We start from the raw sequence: 21,900 nt of genomic DNA, 5'->3' as shown, positions 1-21,900 counted from the left end.
TTCCAAATTACATGGCAAAATGTGTTAATAATGTAATCCATTACATTATTACACATTTTAGGTAATATAATCAGACTATTTTTAGATTATTGGTGCTATCAACAACAAAAACAAATATTAGGTCAAGTTAACCCAAACTGTTTGTGATGGAACTGCAGAGAGCTTATTAGTTTAATGAAAAGCTAATAATTCAATCTTTATTTTTATGAATAAAAATAAAACACTTTCTGAAAGAGAAAAAATATATATATTTGATTTGTTTATATGCATGAGAACCATAAACATGCAAATATGGTACTTGCTTATTAAAAAAAATTCTTTAAAAATTTCAGGGGTGCTTCAAATAAAAATATATAAGGTGACAGATGACAAAAAAAGTTGGTGATTTTTTGCATTTTAATGTGTCTTGACAAATGCTTTCCAAAGTAGTACATGGTAAAATAACCTACTCCGTGATAATTCAAATGAAAATGAATGTGTTCATCAGTAGTTGATTATTGAAAGATTATTGCTTTTGTGTAAACGTGTCATCATGTAATCCATAAAAAAGTAACTCTGCCTGATTATGAGTATTTTAAAATTAAATGTAATTATTGGAATCTGATTATGTAAACAGATTACTTACATGTAATCAGTTACTACCCAACCAATACTGTTTTGGCATTTATGCAATTGCTTGGATCGTCCAATCAGACTTCAGAATTGGAAGTTGGAAACTACATTTTTTTTTTTTTTTTTTTTATCTTTGTATATTGTGAATAGGCTACAGCTTGTAGGGATGTGTTTGTTTCCTCAGAGGCCTCTTCTCTTCGCTGGATACAATTTTCTGACACTGTCTGGATTGTAATATCCTCCAATGAAAAGGAGTGATGTAATATTCATGGGTGGCCATTATCCTTCTGTATGGTGAGAGGGGTGGAGGTACAGTACAGACACAGGGTGTGTAAAGCTACATGTGACGAGTAGAGATTGTAACGGCGTTTGATGCCCTCTGTGTTTTTTCTCCTCGCAGCGATGGCACCAGGCTCATTACCTTACCAAATGCAGCTGGCACGTCCTGTAACTCCTCTCCCAGGTCCCTGGTGACAGTGTCCCCAAGATGGACACACGCTTGCGGTCACCAGCCACTGTCATTGGAAAGCAGCAGGTAGTCCATATCATGATGGAAAGTAAATGGAAACCAGAGTGTGTGGTGTTGAGTAAACAAGTTAGCATGAAGTAATGTACCTTTTAACTGTACAAGTTAAGGTTTTGTCGCAATATATAATAAATTAAAATCGCAATTTGCAGAACAGTCGAATAATGCCATGTTTTTAGAATCAATAGTAAAGCAGTGGAGTAAAATTATCCATGTAATTTCTTATATTTTCTTTTTTTCACTTTTTTTTTCAATGAAAATATTTCAAATAGTCCAAATAAAAAAAATAATCAACTACAGCTGGTCTGCAAGCAACACATTAGTTTTGTTCCTTAATAATCAGTGATATGAACAAACCACTCATAAAGTCTAGTTGCGTTAATGAAAGAATGTGTGTTTTGAACAAATCAGTTCACTCAAAGACTTGTTGCATTCCTGAATGAACCAACGTTTTCCTGAATGAACCAACGTTGAGTAACAGGTTGAGTAAAAGATGCCTTCACTGAATTCATAAAAACTTACTGTTCTGATTCTTAAAATTTACATCAAAAAGAATTAAATCAAACAAGACTAACTCTTTAGCTATGTTTTCAAAAACCTTAAAGGGGTAGTTCATCTAAAAATGAAAATTAAGCTGTGCTTTACTCACCCCAGAGGCATAAGGCGTATATGACTTTCTTCTTTCAGATGAATCAAGTCAGAGTTATATAAAAATTGTCTTGGCTATTCCAAGCTCTATTATTGCAGTCAGCAGGTGTTGCATTGATTCAGTCCAAAAGAAGTTAAATAAAATGCGCCCTTACATTAAAAAATTTTTTTTAAGAAAAATATCCATATTCAAAAACATTAATATTCACTTTGATATAGCTTGAGCTCACTGTTGTTTTTTCGACTGAAGAAAGAAAGACATGGACATTTTTGATGACATGGGGGTGAGTAAATTATTAGGACATTCTTATTCTATAAGTGAACTAATCCTTTAAGGAACACTTTTCCTCATTATTGTTATAATTTATTTATTTACAACATGTTGTCTTGTATATGTATGTATGTATATATGTATACCAAATAACAGGTTTTTATTTTTTGTAATTCAGTTTTTTAATATTCGTAGCTAAATCCCTCAAAGGCAAACTCTGTCCAAAAAAAAAAAAAAAACCCAAGGGACTCATATGCTGGCACTTCACTGCTGTGCACTGTCATAACCCAGGGATATTGATCTTTACTGGTGCTGTCATCATAGTCTGCGCTGCTATGTTCTCTGATCCTCCTGCTGGAATGAATCCTGGCCCTCTTGACCCTCACAATGTCTTCCCGCAAAGAGCTCCTCTGGGGTTTATGCGGGTGGCCGATGTGCTGCAGGATGATTACCCCAGGGATGGAGCATTATGTTTGCCGTTGGTGTCTAAAGGAGCGAGTGTTTTTGGTAGACAGCCACTAATTAATGTGCATCTCCTGAGGCAGGGTGTGCAGCATTAGATAAACCTTGGGGTTTGACTGGCAGGGGTCAGGAAGGCCTGACCTCCTTTTTATTACATGCTCATGTGTGGATATAAAAATCTCAGAGGGGCAAAAAAACATCATGGCTTTGAGCTCTGGAGACTCGATTTCAGGTTCCACAGCAGGTGCAGGGTCACGGATTTCAAATGAATCGGGTGTTTGCGCTGTAAACATCATTTGTTCGGTATTTCAGATGGCAAATAAAAAACACAAGGATGTAAGACAAGGTGGCATCTACAGTGAATTGCACCGACAGCACAGAGAAGAAGATAGAAAACGGATATAAAATAAGTGCAGATCTGGTTGGAAGTGAGGAGAAGACTTACATTAGTAGATAACTGTGGAATTACTGAATTAGTCAGTAATTCCACAAGCTACTCTGTTAACTTTATATTACTTAAGAGTGTTTTTTTTATTTTCAAATAGTTATTTTTATGAACAAAAAAAGCTAATTCCCAGTGCTGCTGGATCAAATGTTGCTCAGTTGATTTGAGTATCAGAACTAACGGTTATATCATTAGAAATTTATAAAACAACAAAAATTTTATTAAAAGATAATCTAATCAAACATGGCTTAAGGAATGCCATGTACTTTTCTCACTCAGTATACTATACTTTTTTTTCCCCTCATGCATGGTCGAATACCCAAGATATGTCACTCGTATAATTTTAAATGGGGAAAAATGCAACGCTCAATCGCAGGAAGCCCCGCCTTCTGAATGAAACGAGCCAATCGCTAATCGGTAAAGCGCATCACTGCAGTGCAGCTGCCGTTAGAAGCGCATGCGCACTGGCAGATCTAGCCTGAGAAGGATTTGTATTTTTTTAAGCTTTTTACTGTATACGGCTATTTGAGCAAAATAACCAACATTTATGACAAAGTTGTTGTCAGATTTCTTAGATGGTTTAAGATATTAAATTTAATCCTAAACTTAGTGAACAGAATTGGAGGACTGGAGGATTTGATGTTTCCCCATTCAAAGAGAAAGCATCTGCACTTGGATGCCCGAGAAGCGTTTCAAAGATGGCCTCCCAGTGACATGACTCGTGACTCGTCTTAAAGAGACTTTGACCACATAAAAATAAAATAGCAGAATACATTGCAAATAATGAATGTGGAAAAAAAAAATCTTAAAGTTTACTTTTTGGACATGAATATGATTAAAAACACCACAGTAGCTACTTGTTTTAAGGGTATTCAGTTCTCACATGTATCTTAAAATAGTAAAATAGGTTCACACTTGTTTGAGAGCAATTAGCATTTCTGTCTGTGTGAAAAAGGAGCAAACATGGTAACATCTAAAATATGTATATTTTTTATGAAAGAGTAGGAGTGTTATTCTCATTTCAATGCAAAATAAGAAAAACAAATTATCCTGTATAATTGTGCCTATTTACTTAAAATAATAAAATGTTGAAGATGCACCTCTAGTAAGAGCCTAAATTAATCAAAATCAAGCAAAATAGACAATATGACAGTTCTAAATCATATTTGATACAGTTTTGATTGTGTTTAGATGAGAGGATGTTGTGTCATGTTGAGGAAGGCTGCTCTGTTCTTAAATTAAACTATCCCCTGTCCAGTCTGACCAGATCTTTAGAGGCTGTAAACATCACTCATCACCATAGCAACACATGCCTTTCTCGCTGTGTTGTCAGTCTGTGTGCACTTTTCTTCGTCCTTGTGCATGTCAACTCAATACACTGACACCTTCCAGAAGTTCAATCTTGTGGCATTTCCTGGGAGAGGGCAATATTTGAGAAACAGAAAGACAACCTTAGAAAAAAATGCTTTCAAAAACAGCACCAGCCCAGCAGTCTGTATTTATTTCCTCAAGCTTTGAGTTACGGTTGCCTTCATCATCATTCTCCTCTCTGCTGTGAAATCTACCGCTGATGGCTGATGAAAAAACAAAACACTTGCATCAGAATTCTGTTTTAACCCTCTGTTGCATGCATTGACAAATTTCTATTTCTGTTTACTGAAATGAATTTTGTGATGCTGTGAACAGAATGTTACATTCAAGATGTTACAGACTTTAACTGCTGCTGTACAGAATCGAATACAGTCTTATGGCGAGTCTTTTTTAAAATGTTTATAGTAGAATGTTTTTTAAGAAAAGTATGTGTATGTGTGTGTATATATATATATATATATACAGTATTGTTCAAAATAATAGCAGTACAATGTGACTAACCAGAATAATCAAGGTTTTTCGTATATTTTTTTATTGCTACGTGGCAAACAAGTTACCAGTAGGTTCAGTAGATTGTCAGAAAACAAATGAGACCCAGCATTCATGATATGCACGCTCTTAAGGCTGTGCAATTGGGCAATTAGTTGAATTAGTTGAAAGGGGTGTGTTCAAAAAAATAGCAGTGTGGCATTCAATCACTGAGGTCATCAATTTTGTGAAGAAACAGGTGTGAATCAGGTGGCCCCTATTTAAGGATGAAACCAACACTTGTTGAACATGCATTTGAAAGCTGAGGAAAATGGGTCGTTCAAGACATTGTTCAGAAGAACAGCGTACTTTGATTAAAAAGTTGATTAGAGAGGGGAAAACCTATAAAGAGGTGCAAAAAATGATAGGCTGTTCAGCTAAAATGATCTCCAATGCCTTAAAATGGAGAGCAAAACCAGAGAGACGTGGAAGAAAACGGAAGACAACCATCAAAATGGATAGAAGAATAACCAGAATGGCAAAGGCTCAGCCAATGATCACCTCCAGGATGATCAAAGACAGTCTGGAGTTACCTGTAAGTACTGTGACAGTTAGAAGACGTCTGTGTGAAGCTAATCTATTTTCAAGAATCCCCCGCAAAGTCCCTCTGTTAAAAAAAAGGCATATGCAGAAGAGGTTACAATTTGCCAAAGAACACATCAACTGGCCTAAAGAGAAATGGAGGAACATTTTGTGGACTGATGAGAGTAAAATTGTTCTTTTTGGGTCCAAGGGCCACAGGCAGTTTGTGAGACGACCCCCAAACTCTGAATTCAAGCCACAGTACACAGTGAAGACAGTGAAGCATGGAGGTGCAAGCATCATGATATGGGCATGTTTCTCCTACTATGGTGTTGGGCCTATTTATCGCATACCAGGGATCATGGATCAGTTTGCATATGTTAAAATACTTGAAGAGGTCATGTTGCCCTATGCTGAAGAGGACATGCCCTTGAAATGGTTGTTTCAACAAGACAATGACCCAAAACACACTAGTAAACGGGCAAAGTCTTGGTTCCAAACCAACAAAATTAATGTTATGGAGTGGCCAGCCCAATCTCCAGACCTTAATCCAATTGAGAACTTGTGGGGTGATATCAAAAATGCTGTTTCTGAAGCAAAACCAAGAAATGTGAATGAATTGTGGAATGTTGTTAAAGAATCATGGAGTGGAATAACAGCTGAGAGGTGCCACAAGTTGGTTGACTCCATGCCACACAGATGTCAAGCAGTTTTAAAAAACTGTGGTCATACAACTAAATATTAGTTTAGTGATTCACAGGATTGCTAAATCCCAGAAAAAAAAAATGTTTGTACAAAATAGTTTTGAGTTTGTACAGTCAAAGGTAGACACTGCTATTTTTTTGAACACACCCCTTTCAACTAATTGCCCAATTGCACAGCCTTAAGAGCGTGCATATCATGAATGCTGGGTCTCGTTTGTTTTCTGACAATCTACTGAACCTACTGGTAACTTGTTTGCCACGTAGCAATAAAAAATATACTAAAAACCTTGATTATTCTGGTTAGTCACATTGTACTGCTATTATTTTGAACAATACTGTATATGAGTAATGATGCTGAAAATTCTACTTTGCATCACAATTATATTTTAATATTAAATATTTTATATTAAAAGCTGTAATTTGAAATTGAACACTATTTATTTCACAATATTAGTTTTTTAATCAAATAAGCCTTGGTGGGCAAGTTTTTGATTGACCTCTTCCTTGTTAAAGATTTTTCTATATTGTTGTCATATGCATGTGCTTTTTAAAAAAGTAAATGGTTTCGTTGAGTCACCCTATTAACAACGTCATAACACTTTTTTTCAGATATATATTTTTTAATGAGAAGAACACTTCATGGTCACTTTAACAAACAGTGAGGCCAGTGTTAAGTGCGGTTAAATCCAGCTGCAACTCTCTACGACGACAAAACCACAAGTGGAAGATTTTGCTGAATTATCTGTTATTAAAGGACAGAGATGAGCAAGTGTCCACAGATCCTGTGGATTCTTTTGTTCACAGACACATCTTCCTTTAGGCATCCAGCAGCTGCATTGTTTCAGAAAGCACATTTGCCTGATTCTCTCTCTCCCGATCATTATAAAGCTCCTTTATCACTTGCGCCAGAGAGCTATTTTGACTTTTCTTGGAAAAAAAGCTCTCCTTTTGACTTGAGCCACGGAAATGACCTTTCCACGCATATGAGCCAGAAAAGAAGCATGGAGCTGTATTTATTAAACCTCAATGCCTTCACAATAGCTCCTGTCACTCTCATGGCATCAGGTTAGCTCTCATCAGAGGTTTGATGGCATATTAATATGGTCATCGATACACTAACACTATCAATGCGAGCTAACTTCTAGTCAGAAGGATGAATGGGCCTTTGGTAACCCGCTGTCACATTGTATAATTTCCTCATTCCCCCGATGGTGCCAGTGGACGTCTAGAGTAAAAGGCTGCCTGATTAGTGATTAACATGTTTACAGGGGAAAATGGGTCCAGGCTGCAAGTCAACAAATGATGCTGACTTCACCAAGACAAATGGCTCGACGGTTGATGTCTTTTTAACAATACGCTCCGTTTGCCGCCAGACCGCTCTCTCCGAGCCGTCGAGGAGGAGTAATGCATAAAATCATAAAAACCGACAAGTGTGCACTTTAATGTTAATGTCGTTGGCCACAGATGAATGCGTTTACAATCAGACAATATCAGACGTTTCTGTTAGAAACTCATCGCGGGAGGCTAATGGCTCCCTTGTCAGTGTAGCAGATGCTGAAACATGGCGGCATTTACTCTGGTGACCAGCATCGGAGGGTACGGACAATTAAAGCTATTAGACTCATCCAGAGTTTACACAGAAATCAATATAAAACAGGCTGTTACCTAGAAACATAATTAGCACATGCACAGTGTCCATGTCTGAATAAAGCCTATGGTATTTTTAACATTTCACATGCTATTATTGTGCAACAAGGTGGTGGAAGTCAACTTCTTAGCCTGGTAACAAAAGGCGGCTTGAAAACACTTCAATGGCACAATTCCACAACACCATCAACACACTGATGGGGAGATTAAGACAGGATTCTGTGGGAAAGAATATTTCCTTTTTGCACATCTTTAGTGTAATGTTCACTTGACACATCCTCGATATTACTGAAAAAAGCATGAATGAATTAGTAATGAATTAACATGACACAGTACATTGTTTTATTATATCAGATGTAGCTGTCATTGTAGGCTCTTGCATTCAAAGTGACGATCTGGCGTGAGACTGGAAACGTTGAATACGGAAAGGTGAGAGGTCGTATGACGGAACCTGCCCCATGGCTAGCTGAGAGAGCAATTTCCCTACGATAGGGCCGAACTTGAATCCGTGGCCTGCGGAGAAAGAATGAGAAAAAAACAAATCACATTTGCTGAGAGGTGAATCATCATAGGATGGAGTTTACATTCATTCAATTCACTGGGGTAAAAGCAGCGCACCTCTCACGAATCTACAGCGGCCCCTCTATAAATAGCCATTATCTGTCGTCCACTGTCTGACTCAGAAAGCCTTCGCATGACAGAACGTGGAGAGAGAGAGAAAACCCCTCAAATCATGCTGGCACCATCACACCCGCTGTCACAGGACATTTGTCTTTTGGGTGGGTTTTGGCAAAATGCTAAATTAAGAAAATTTGTCTCCCTTATTGAAGAGAGTGGACTGTCAGAGGATTCATTATAGCACGGTTGTGTACATACGTGTTTTCTCTGCATCATTTTAGCTTAAAATGAAGATTCTGTCATTATTACACGCATACATTTAATCCCATATATGTATATTTTATTCTTGCGTGGAGCAGAAAAGGAGAACTTTGGAATAACGTACACTACCATTTAAAAGTTTGGGGTCAGTTAGATTTTTTTTTTATATATGTTTGTGAAAGAAATCTTACCAAGGCTGGATTTATTTGATAAAAAATACAGTAAAAACTGTAATATTGTATTACATTGCTGTTTTTTATTTAAATGTATTCAAAATGTTATTTATCCTGCAACAGCAAACTGATTTTTTACTTTTGATCAATTTAATGCTGTTGATAGCTGCTATATCAAAGTATAATCATACTAACCCCAACATTTTGAAAGGCAGTGTAAATGTCTATATTTTGCATTCAATTCAAGTTTATTTGTATAGTGCTTTTTATGATGCAAATCATTGCAAAGCAACTTTACAGAAAATTAAGTTTCTACAATATTTAGTAGTAGCTTATCAGTGGTGACTGTCAGTGTATGTGCATATGGCAGAAATTATCAGAAAAATTGATACAAGACGTAGTCAACCAGACGATGAACTCTATTAACAGCAATTATTACAGTATATGATGCAATCACAACGACAATGAACAGAGGCTTCTGAAGGAATATAAAAACACCATAAAGTATCATGAAATTAGTCTGTATGAAACATGCACTATATTTCTGATCTTTTGACGCCCAAATTATTAAATTCATTGAAAATCTTAATATCTGTCCAAATTCTCCTTTTCAATTTCATGAGATACAGTAATATCCGATTCATGAACGATGTGATTTTCACTTTAATGAATCAGCTGAAAGAGTTTACAAAACTGACCTGGTTTTCAAATTCAACTGACATCTAATGATCTAGTCAAAATGATTAACAGTCCACTGGAGGGGAAGATTACGGGTTAATAATGATTTCATTTTGGTCTGTTCCTCACACAAAGCTGTTGTATGACTAGTCATAGAGACTGCTTTTATGATACTTTTCAGTCTTTTTTAAAGCACTGACAGCTTTAGTCCCTAGTTATTATATAGTAACTACATGGAAAAGTACAACGTGCACAACCTTCTGTGCTACACAGAAGAAAATATGTCATTTTTTTAGAGCAAATGGTGACAGAATTTCCATTTTAAGGTGATCTATCCCTTTAAAACAGAGATGGAGCTGGGTAAGATGTTTAAAATGCATTGCATTCTTCCCAAACGCTCTCGGCTCTTGCCTTTGCGGATTGGGTGGCCGTTTGAAGTCTGCAAGGCTGGGCTGTGAGTGGATCCAGTTCTGACCGGCAGACGGTCTCTGTTCCTCCTTAAACCCCACTGATGAGACGGGGTATCCATGGCAACCGTAGGGCCTTGAGCTCAGAGCTTGGCTCGAGACAAAATCCGGGTGGAAAGAGGGGTAACTTTCCATTCAAAAGCTACTGTCTGTGTGTTTGCCCCTAAAACGAATCTAATTCGCACCCTTTAGTTTTTCCCAAGCCGCAAATACAACAGCTGCGCTGAGGGCAGGAGAGCAGCGGGGAGGCGAAACGCTGTCATTATGGCAGACAATAAAACGAGAAGAGGCAGGGAGAGGTTAATAGTGAGCATTCCTCCGCTCCTATCAGAGTTGTAATGTATTATTAAGGCAGAAGAATATATGTCATAAATCATTAGTGCGCGACGTGCCAGAGCATTGGGACGGTACCGGTACAGTGAGGCAGCCACACAATGCTTCCTGTGACACCTCCTTTAACCGGGACAAAGCGTTACAAGATGAATAGCTACACCGTGCCACCACAGTAGTGCTCAGCTCTACTGTATTTTCTTAACCCCTTCCCACCAAACGCCACTCTCCGTGCCCCATGCTGCTAACCAGCGCTTCTCTGAGGTGATTACCAGTGGATTTTAATTAGCCCCATAATTAGTCTAAGGAGGAGGTGATGGGAACAGATGGAACAAATGCCAGGTGAGCCCTTTGGCCCCCTGAGAGGCTAGTTTGGGAGCACGCAGGACCCAGGGAGCCAACAACCGCCTTTAATTAGATGATAAAAGGCGCCCTCACTGGGGGCTTCACTTCCTGTCCTTCACTGGTGCCCTGTTCCGTTCCCTCATTAAAAAGTTCGGATAGCTCTTCCAGTCGACGTGAGTGCGTGTGGCTTTGTTTTACAGAGTTTATTAGAGCTCTACTGACCTGAGAATCCAGCACCGATGATGATGTTGCTGTAGGTTGGGTGGGAATCAAGGACGAAGTTATGGTCTGGCGTGACCTACAAACAACCAATCAGGGGAACGGTAAACATCAAGACTGGATGGTAATTATTTCTGCAAATATTTGACCTTTTTGCACTCTGAACATGAACGCGGCATGAATTATGAGCGCCGTTTGAACTGAACTTAAAAATTAAAAAGCTGCTTAAGAGATAAGCTACTACATGCCTGCAATTGCTAATGAACAAATTGACTAAGTGATTTAGGAATGACAAACATTTCACTGAATTTCTAGTTGGGTGTACGATACCTTTTAAAAGTTTGGGCTTGGTAAGATTTATTTTCTTTTTAAGAAATGAATCATTTTATTTAGCAAGGATGCATTAGGTTGTTCAAAAGTTACAGTAAAAACATTTATAATAGAAAAAATATTTCTGTTGATAAAAGAATCCTGGAAAAAAAACTTTATAACTGTTTTCAAGGTTGATCATAACAAGAAATGTTTCTTGAGCACCAAATCATCATATTTGAATAATTTCTGAAAGACCATGTGATGGCTGCTGAAAATTCAGCTTTGCCATCATAGGATTAAATTACATTTTAAGATATATTCCAATTGAAAAATGTATGTGAAAATTGTAATATCTCACAATAATAAACAAATGTAATGTCTGACTACTACTAACAAACCCATTCAACAGAAATGAGCCTTTTGATTCATTTTGAGCCACCTGATATTTTTCCTTTTAAGTATGAAGATAATCAATACTGTGGATGGCTGACTGAGATGTTGTTCTGTAGATGGAATCGAAGAGGACAGCTCTGTGCATCATGCTAATAGTTAACCGTTTTATATGGTTCCACTCAGTTTCTTGCTTTAATACTGAACTTTATCTCTGCGTGCTCACCGGTGTTCTGTGGAGCTCCTGACAGGGCAGTCAAGGGCAGTTTATAAAGGATTTAGGTGACTTTTTCATCACTGATGTGATTGTATCTTGCATTTGTAAGCTGTTTGTATTATTATTATTATTTTTCATTTCAGCCATCTGGATAGAAACTTTGTTCGTTCATGCAAAAGTTTACAGAGCAACTGAAAACCTGCTCTGAAAGAACAGATTTTTTTGATGTACTGATGCATTAAATGAGAGGCTAACACCACGTCCCAGCCAGATGCAATGCGACAAGTTTCCTATGACAAGCAATTTGTCCGTCTACACTGAAAACCGCAGCGTGATGACACAATCACAACCAATCAGAACATCAGGGTTCCCACTTTTTTTGACCTGTGAATTTCCATGACATTTCCAGACATTTGTGATGACTGCATTTTGAAATCAACTTGTACTTGTATGAAACTAAACCTCTATTTTAATACATTTAATGCAGTAATAAACAACATGTAAACACTGCAGAAGGATAAGCCACAAACTCAACTGACAGGCAAATAATTGCACAAAAATTATAGCTAGTATAAATAAAAATAAATAATAACACAAATATCCCTTTAAAGTAGAAGAGAAGCAGTCGGTCAAGTTTATTATTCAGTAAACTGATTTACACTTTAATTAAAAAATTTAATAAACATGATTAATGTATCCATTTAAAAGAATAAAGCATTGGTTCCCAAACTGGGGGGGGGGGGGGGCGCAGCAAGGGCCCTATGAAATCCATTAGTTTTTTTCCTAAATTTTTTTTTTTTTTCAAAATTATTTTTTTAACGTTTTAATTGTTCTGAATTGATTTTTTTTCTGTTTTAATTTTTCTCAACTCCTTTTTAATAGTTAAATTAAATTTTATCATTTTAAAAGCATGTCTAATTAATTAAAATCATGAAATATATACATTTTCACACCAATTTATAAAAAGTTGAACAAAAATAACATTTAGGGCCCCATGAAATGTTTTATTTTTTTCCACTATATTATTTATATTTTTTATTGTTACGAAATTCTGTGTTTTAGCATGTCTAATTATTTGTATGTATAAACAACTTAATTTAATATTTCATTTTAATTTTTCTTAAAGTAGCCTTATGATTTTTTCCCCCTCAGTAATTCTGTGTTGTTACATTTTTCTGGTTATCGAATGAAGGCAATATTAAATGTTAAATTAACATTTATCTTTAATTATTAAAAATTAAGAAAACTTATTTTTTTGGCAATTTGGGATTTACTATTAAAATTAAAACATGGAAGAAATGTTGTGTGATTAATCCTTAAAAAATAATGTTTGTTTCATTTTAAAGTAGTAGTAGGTTAAGCACATTCTACTGAAAAATAGTAACGTTACCAGACTTTTATTTTGACGGGTTGCCGCGAATACCTTTACAGGTCTGTGTATGTGATATGGCCACTGATCTATAATATAGAACATCTATAGATGTCATATATAGATCAGTGGATATGACCTGTTTTTTTACAGTCTAAGGATATGATGCTAGTTTTACTAAAATCAAACGGTAAAATCTTCATGAAGTGAATCTCAGAACAGTTTTGGAGATCATTTGTTCATTTGTTTCCGTCCTCAGTGAGACGACAGACGCTGAAATCACAGTGCGTCTGCTTCATTCATTAATGAAGACACGCAGAACTTGCAGGATTCATATAAAAAAAATGCGACTTTATATTAACAGATACATATTGTGATTTGATTTAAGTGTAATGACCTACTTTTGATTGATTACCTAATTCAGTTTGACAAATTTGACAAATTCCATGACTTCCAACGTCAAACTGTGAATTCTGTTTTTATGACTGGATAAAGACTACAATGCGTAATTTTCCTGCTTATCATGTATCCACTTGCCTGATGTGAACATTAAATATGTGGGCAAGGATATTGTGCCACAAGATCTTGTCACACAAGAAATTGGAAGAAATTACTTTTAATAGCTTGTCACCATATCAGGTGTGTCTGGTTAATATACGTTATAATTCTGAGTGTCTAGAACAAGAAAATCTATTTTAAACCCATGTAGAACCAAAATAAATGGCTTGGTTCAATTCCAGCAACCATTCAATCAAATGACATGTCAGAATAAAATATGAGCCATGCATTCAAATCTATTTCTTCTCTCCACATGAGAATGAAAGTTTGGTCCGGACACACAGTGATGGCACCTGAGGATAAGTAATGAAGCACCTTACCGTGTACATACAGCTCTCCACCACAGCAGGCACTGGCACCAGCCCAGGGAGACAGCGGGTGACGTAACGCACCAGAATATCGATGTCCCCTCTATCCGTCTGTTTATCTCGCTCATCCGGTTCGGTCTCGCTGCCCATGTGGTAACACACCTGCTCAGACACATGCACGCACACTATGATCCATAAAAACAATCTGACCTATGACACATTACGGATCTGTGATCCACCGCTCGGTATGCTTGGAGGAGCAGCAGATATACATGCAGAAGCAGGCTCCAGCGACTGGAGCAGACATAATGCATCTAACATGACACAGCCATCTGTGCTCTCCCATTCAGCCTTGCTAAGTGTGATGAGACTGAAGACTCCTGCTGGGCTCTCCAGCATACTGAACCCGGGCCATTAGTACTGAGAGAACAGACCAGAGGAGAGTGCTGCTTCTCTGCTTTTGTAAAAGCATCGAGGTCCATGGATCCATTCAGACAGCTACAGAACCATTCCTGTTTGCGCTTGCATCTGATACACTCCAACTCTGAGTGGAGATGTGTGCTGCATTGCTACACGAGGGAATTGTGGATTAATTAACAAAGAATGAAAACTATGGACTATCAGAGACTACCAGTCCCTGGTGGCTTTTTTTATGAGATGTGGGCAGGCAATTGCATTAATGAAATGGTCTGTGATACATACTGATCTAGTGGTTTAGGACAGACTATATCTATTGTTTCCATGGAGAAGTGCTCTTTCAAATAAAAAACATTGGACAAACAGAAAATCAGGCTGTAATTGATTTGACTGTGTTTGATTCCATTGTATTATAGTACTTATTCAATTTTTTTATTTGCCTTTATATATATATATATTTATATTTATATATATTTATACACACACACACACACACACACACACACACATATATACATATAGCAGCATCCCTCCTGTCACTCACCTTCATTAGTCCTGGATACTCATTGGATGGAAGGCCATAAATATCATATTCCCCCTCTTTTGGCTCCATCTCTATAAAACATGGGAAACTCTGGCCGACACTGTAGGTGCCTGGGATCTTCTCCTTCCAGTAGCATACGTTAATCTTTACAACCTGCCCCCCCCCCCAAAAAAAATAAATAAAAAAAATAAAGAGATTCAAAGTCCTTTCATATATAAAAAAGAAAATATCTTAATTTGTGTATGAAGATGAACAAAGGTCTTATGGGTTTGGACAACATGAGGGTGAATAATTAATGACAGAAAATTCATTTTTGGGTGAACTATCCCTTTAACTCACTTCAGAGTAAATGTAATAAGCAGTAAGCAACCGCTAGCTCAGAATAGTCCAGTCTGTCTTCTTATTCAGGGACCACAAAAATTCACCAGTGCACAAATTCATTGCTCATAAATTGTTGTGCTCACCCAAGCGCAGACTTTCAAGCCTGTGCTATCCTAAAAAATTGCAATTCCAATTCTAGGTCCAATTCGGAGTTTAACTAACACAGAATTCTTTTTCCATCACTTCTCTCGTGGCGTGTGACACATAAGAGATCACGGTGGACTGGAGAATATGGGAGCTGTTTATAGGATCGGGAGGTGAGTATAGGGTGCTCTCTGTGCATTCACAAATAACTCACTTTTCATTCTGCCCAGGGGTGTAATCCAGATCAATCTATATGTGCCTGTGTGTGTTTCACAAGCTATGGCTGATAGTCAGTATGCCTTATATATATTCCCATGCTTGCATTTTTCAGAACCTGTTTTCCAAACCCAGACATTTCCCACTGATATATTGTGCCATGATGTCTTTAAAGAAAAAAAGAAGAGAGAGAGAGAGAGAAAGAGAACGAATGTACATACAAACAAACATAAGAGAAATGAAAAAATGGATGGATGGGAAGAAAAAAGGGGAGTAAATGTATGGATGGATGAATGGATAGAAAGAGTAATAAATATGGTAAAATAAAGATTGTAAACAGGTGTAAATATAACAAGGATCAGATTAAATTAGGAAAATGGCTGAAAGAAAGAAAGAGAGAAAGAAAGAAATTGTGTAGGTGAGAAGAAGTAAATGAATGGATGGACAGATGGATGGCAGACAGTTGAAAAAAAGGGGAGTAAATAAATAAACAGATGGATGCATGGATGGATAGGTGGCTGGATGGAAGAAAAAAAAGAAGGGGAGTAAATCTATAGATGGATGGAAAAAAATAGTAAATGAGAATGAAATTGAGAAAGAAAGAAAGAAAGAATGAACGAATGAATGAAGGTAAGAGAATTGAACAAAAAAATGATGGTAGGAAAGAAGGGGAGTAAATGTATAGATTATTGAATGGAATAAATATGGTAAAATAAAGAGGTTACTTTATAATGGCTGGATAGCAAAGAAAAAAAGGTATGGAAAACTAAAAAAGGTGGATGGATTGATGGATGGATAGGCAGATGAATAAAAAAGGGGAGTGGGTAAAGTAAAAATAAAAATTTGGTAAGTGGATGAAAGAAAGAAGGCAAGTAGTTAATTGAATGAATGAATGAACAGATGAGTAAATGAAAGGGGGATGGCTGGATGTCAGCTGAACCTTGAGCGGGAGCTGCAGTCCTGTGTGTGTCAGTAGAGTGTTGGCCCAGGGTCCTGCACTGATCACCAGACTCCTCCCTCTGTACACTCCAGAGCCCGTCGTTACAGTGACCTCCACACCAGGCCTGATGTCAATCACTTTCTCTCCGTCCTTTATCACACCCCCACAGGACTGAAACAGCCTCTGAACCACACAGAGATCAACAGATTCAAATCACTTCAGTCTCACTACAGCACGCTCAACTTTACAGCATAGACAAAACTTCTTCAAAACACCTCATCTATGACAGAAAATCCTAATCAGAGCAGCGAGGAGAGAGACAGGGGCTGAATTTGACACAGAGGGATGTCAGCGGGGATCAGTTAAAACTGGAAAAAGCTGGTCAGATTCGGGCAAACAGATAATAAAAGAGTTTCCTTAGTGAGAGTCAACAGGGAGCTTATCACTGCACACTGTAGCTGCTGTAGGCAGAGCTTATTGAATCCAGAGAGGCATTGTGTATAAAAGTGCATGGCCATATTCCCTAGATAGGGTATAAGGAGCCTTTAACAAGCTAGTGTGCAGCCATATCTTATCTTTGAAAGCTTTAAAAAGCACAGTGAAAGCGACACTGAAGTACAGTTATGTACACAAAAGAACATTGCTCAATGCCTTCGTGACATAGAAAGTTTAGGAGTTTTCACACAGTAAGAGATTTGCTTGCACTGTGTGCTGAATTTCACAGAACTTGCTTAAACTGTACACTAAACTGAGAATAAAAAAATAATAATTTTATTAACTACAACATAATTTATCATCAAAAAGGAAATCTGACACTTGTCTAACAAATGTCTACCCTAAAAAACTCATGTCATGTGAATATTTATTTTTTTTGTTACATTTTTGTGCTTCTTTTTGAACTGCTATGGAGAGCTAAAATGAATCTACTGACTCCAATGAGCAGAAAATCCATTTCAGTGATACTTTTGTAAGGATAGACACAATCTGTCCAGAGCGGGCTTTTGAACAGTTGCAAATGTATTCATTTCACATACATAATTAGATGAGCATCTGATTGCTTTGAGTTGCCAAGTTAAAAATAAGATTGACGTGTGACATTCCAACAGCCTCCCAGAGATGATTTTAAATAAATATTTTAATAAAATGGTTCACTAAAACAAGAAAGTGACTCATTTAACACTGCTGTTCAAAAGTCTGGGATTCAGAGAAGATTTTTATTCGCACCCAGGCTATTTAGTCAGAAATAAACAGTTTTATTTCAAATAATTTTAAATAACTTTTTATTTAGAATTTTTCATTTATTTATTTCTGTGACGGCAAAACTGAATCTTCAGCAGACATGGCCCTTGAGAAATCATTTTAATAAAACACTATTTTGGTGCTGAAAAGAAACATTTCTTATTATAATCGATGTAGAAAACAGTTGTTCTGCTTACAATTTTTTTGGAAATACGGGACACTTTTTTCAGGATTCTTTGAAGAATAAAAAGTTAAAAAGAAAACATCTATTTGAAATAAAACTTTTTTATGATACATTACAAAGTTAAATTAGTAATATATTTTTTTAAGGAAGTTACATTATACAAGTGTTTTACTGTCACTTTGGATCAATTTAATGCATCCTGGACAGAAAAGTATTAATTCCTTTAAAATCAATCAATCAATCTTACTGATCCAAAACTTTTGTACAGTAGTGTTCATGATCCGCTGACCTGCACAGCTCGGAGGGCTCTGTCCGCATACAGCACGCCAGCGAAGGTGTCTATCAGCGCTCCGTTCCCATCAGCGAGATTCACATTGGGAATGTGCTGGCTGAATTCCTGCTTCTCCAGAAACACTGTAGGAATCTTGTGCTTTTGCATCGTGGCCTTTAGGCGTGAGAAACCCTCTCCGTTTTCTGGACCCATAACCAGCAGGCCTGTGCGCCTGCGAGGAGAAGTTCATACCATGTTAAACAGCTGTACCTTGATTTAGGAGCAAGTGCTCAGAGGCATGTATAAATCGTGCAATGTGTCGTCTGTGCCTGCTTGTGATGCAGGTGTCTTAATGTGAGGAGTGATGGCAGTATGGGTGAGAGGTTGGGAACACAGGCTTTAAATCAACGATGTGTGATAGATGGTCGTGCTGTTTTCTGTGGATACTGTTTTTCAAGGCCTGCTAGCCATCATGATGCATGGGCAGCATGAGTTCACAGGTCCAAGTCATTCATCAGAGATTTTTATGACTGAATCCCCCACTGTGTGTGTGTGTTTGATTGGGGACACTGAAAGAAGGACTCTGTCACATTAGTCAATGCCCTTGTGCCTAATAGCAAAGATGTGGGTAACATAATGGTGGGACAAGATCCTCGCTTAGGTCATTTTAATACCATCTGAATCAAAAGTGCATAGAACTTTCTCACAACCTTACTGTTTCTCAACTACCTCGGGGGGTCCTATGAGAAATATATTTGCGTCCTGGTTAGGAATGTCAATAATTGCAGCATCCTCATTTATTTTGACCTTCACTGAACACTGTAACTAAAGCTTAATTTGTCACTGCACTGCCTGTCAAATATTTATTATGGATTTTGACCTTTTTGGCATCTCTCTGGGTAAAATAACAGTTGTTGGTTCAAGCTGCCGGCACCCCATCTGATGTATAAAGAGCATTTTAATCAGAAAGAGTCAGAATAGCCACTGTAAGAGTGTCAGGTGCGATCTTCACCATAATTAAATCAATCTCTTGATTATATTAACAATATATTTAGAAGTGCCCTAGGCAAAGTGGTGTTTTGGACAATATCTGCATGAATCTGAGGACACTGCATTGCTAATGGACAGCATAAACTGTGTAACTATTTTATTTATTAAGTAAAAAATGAATTCAAAAGTGAAAAATACTAGGTCTATGTATAACAAAGCATCTCCAAACTTTGTTCTAATTGGTCTGTTATATAATAATCTTAAGCAATCAATAAAGCTAAAAGGTGTGCTGAATCAATAATCCTCAGGAAATGATATCACCAATTAACAAAAATTAATACTTCAGCTCTGTAAGGATGCATTAAATTGATCAAAAGTGGCAGTAAAGACATGTACAGTATAATAAAATGGGACCCTGGACCACAAAACCAGTTTTAAGTTGCACAGGTTTGAGGTTTGTGTGTAGCAATAGCCAAAAATACACTGTATGGTTCAAAATTATGGATTATTATTTTATGCCAAAAAATCATTAGAATATTAAGATCATGCTCCATGAAGATATTTTGTAAATTTCCTACTGTAAATATATCAAAACATCATTTTTGATTAGTGATATGCATTGCCAAGGACTTCATTTGGACAACTTCAAAGGTGATTTTCTCAATAATTAGATTTTTTTGCACCCTCAGATTCCAGATTTCCAAATAGTTGTATCTCGGCCAAATATTGTCCTATAAAATTTCTATTGCAAAAAAAAAAAAAAAAAAAAAAATGAATGGAAAACATTCATAAGACAAAGTTTGAACAGAAATAAAATATATAAATGTAAAAATGCAAACTTTCTATTCATCAAAGTTATAACTGTTTCCACAAAAATATTAAACAGCACACCAGACTTCAACATTGATAAAGATAAGAAAAGTTTCTTGAGCACCAAATCAGCATATTAGAATGATTTCTGAAAGATCATGTGACAAGAGTAATGGCTGCTGGAAATCGAGTTTTGCGATTACAACAAGAACTAGAACTGTTTGTACTGTAATTATGATCAAATAAATGAGTCCATAGCACAGACTGGCCTGGCTGACATTATGCAATCAAAAAGAAAATCATTAATGCTGGTCTTAAATGATAATTGCAAGCCACTTTAATGCATTTAGTCCATAAAATGAAGATTTATTCTCCAAAACCCCAGTTTTGCAAATGACTTTTCATAACCACCACATCCACACAAAATGACCATCTCAACTAAATAAATACTAATCTTTTTGCCAAATCAGTAATATTTTAATGACTGTAATATATTTGGAAAGCGACTGTCATCTAAATAGCACAAAGAAGAGAACAAATCCAGCATTCTATCAAATCTTGCACACATTTTTCACTCGCTGCCCGGCAGTCTCTGAGACACTCAAGGGCACAGGTGGCCTCTCATCAGGACCCATCCGTCAGAGGGCTGAGATCGATAGCAGTGAGAGAAAGAGGAAGGCGCCTGATTCTGCATCAAGGCTGAGAGGGCTAGATCCACTCGTGATCCATTACACTTCTCAGACACTGTAAAAACAAGTGCACCCCATGGTCTGTAGCTGACGCTCAGGGACTAGATGAAAATACTCCTTTAAAGTTAAGGGTCTGCAAGTTTCATTGTACAGCAACAATGCGTGTTGCATTGTGGAGAAAAAAATTCATCATTCTTAGAACATTACCTGTGCAGTTCAACACCTGCTTCTCTCTCAAGCTGAGCCCATAGCTCATAGCTTTCGTGCATCATCTGTATATAGAAATCTTCCTCATAGGTTTTCCGTATAACCCTGGTTTGGCCATGAGAGCTGCCTCTGGAGTGGGGCAAAACAAACTGGGGAGAAAGAAGGAATTTAAAGAATTCTGGAATAATAATCCTACTGGATTTGCATTGCCTTTCTTTTAATAATGATTAAAAAAATTACAAATAAAATCTACCATAAAAGTCAAGTCAATTCAAGAGTTAATGTTGTCTCTTACATTGACTTTATTGCTTTAGCCTTTATGAATTTACTAACATTTGTTTTATGCTATCATTTACAATTAAGTGAATAATATGATAACAAGGCTGAGTAAATGATTTAGAAATGCTTTATGCTGCACCGACCTGCTCCAGCAATAGAGTTTTCTGCTTGTTTTTGGCCAGCTGATAGGCAGTGCAAGACCCCTGGATCCCTGCACCAATGACGATGCAGTCGAACACTTCAGACGACATTTCCAGCTTTAATTCTCTCTCGTAAGATACTTCTGACACACAAACACGACGAACTTGCACTGTAACCTACTTTTACTATTAGTTCAAAGTTCTCCGGTTTCAGTTATGTAACCATGGTCAGCTGAATTTAAGACCCGCCTTCAGGATTTACAGCACAAGAAAGTTTTAAAGGGACACTAAGTAGGAATTACTCCCCTCTAGTGTTGAAATTGTATTTTGCATTCAAACTAATTTTGCTCTCCAGCGCCTCGCTTTTTCAAATGTGCGTTGCATCTACGGTAGGCGATATGTACCAAAAAGCTTTGACGGGATGTCTTCTAATAGCACTTCGTCGAGTTTTCCTTCAGGTGAACAGGTGTGTTATTTCACACAAACAGCAACATGACAACTAACAAACGAATGTTACAGTATGAATTA

At 37.1% G+C, this 21,900-nt stretch overlaps 1 protein-coding gene across 2 annotated transcripts; it reads right to left on the bottom strand.

Annotated features, from left to right (window-relative positions):
- Positions 1-7,506: 7,506 nt before the first annotated feature.
- Positions 7,507-21,607, bottom strand: pipox (pipecolic acid oxidase). Of its 2 annotated transcripts, none has more exons than XM_052576538.1 (8): positions 21,376-21,607; positions 20,954-21,102; positions 18,276-18,489; positions 16,564-16,746; positions 14,943-15,095; positions 13,994-14,166; positions 10,831-10,906; positions 7,507-8,249 (listed from the first exon to the last, which is right to left on the bottom strand). In XM_052576538.1, exons 1-8 carry the CDS (start codon positions 21,481-21,483, stop codon positions 8,220-8,222), a joined length of 1,086 nt encoding a protein of 361 aa, XP_052432498.1. In that variant the 5' UTR covers positions 21,484-21,607; the 3' UTR covers positions 7,507-8,219. The 2 variants fall into 2 exon arrangements, with proteins under 2 accessions (XP_052432498.1, XP_052432497.1); XM_052576537.1 differs by having other exon boundaries at positions 13,994-14,143; positions 21,376-21,604.
- Positions 21,608-21,900: the final 293 nt, after the last annotated feature.

This window comes from Carassius gibelio, chromosome B15 (genome assembly GCF_023724105.1).
Source record: "Carassius gibelio isolate Cgi1373 ecotype wild population from Czech Republic chromosome B15, carGib1.2-hapl.c, whole genome shotgun sequence".
Lineage (NCBI taxonomy): Eukaryota > Metazoa > Chordata > Actinopteri > Cypriniformes > Cyprinidae > Carassius > Carassius gibelio.
The sequence above is the reverse complement of the archived record's forward strand: the minus strand, read 5'-3'. Positions and strand labels throughout refer to the sequence as shown.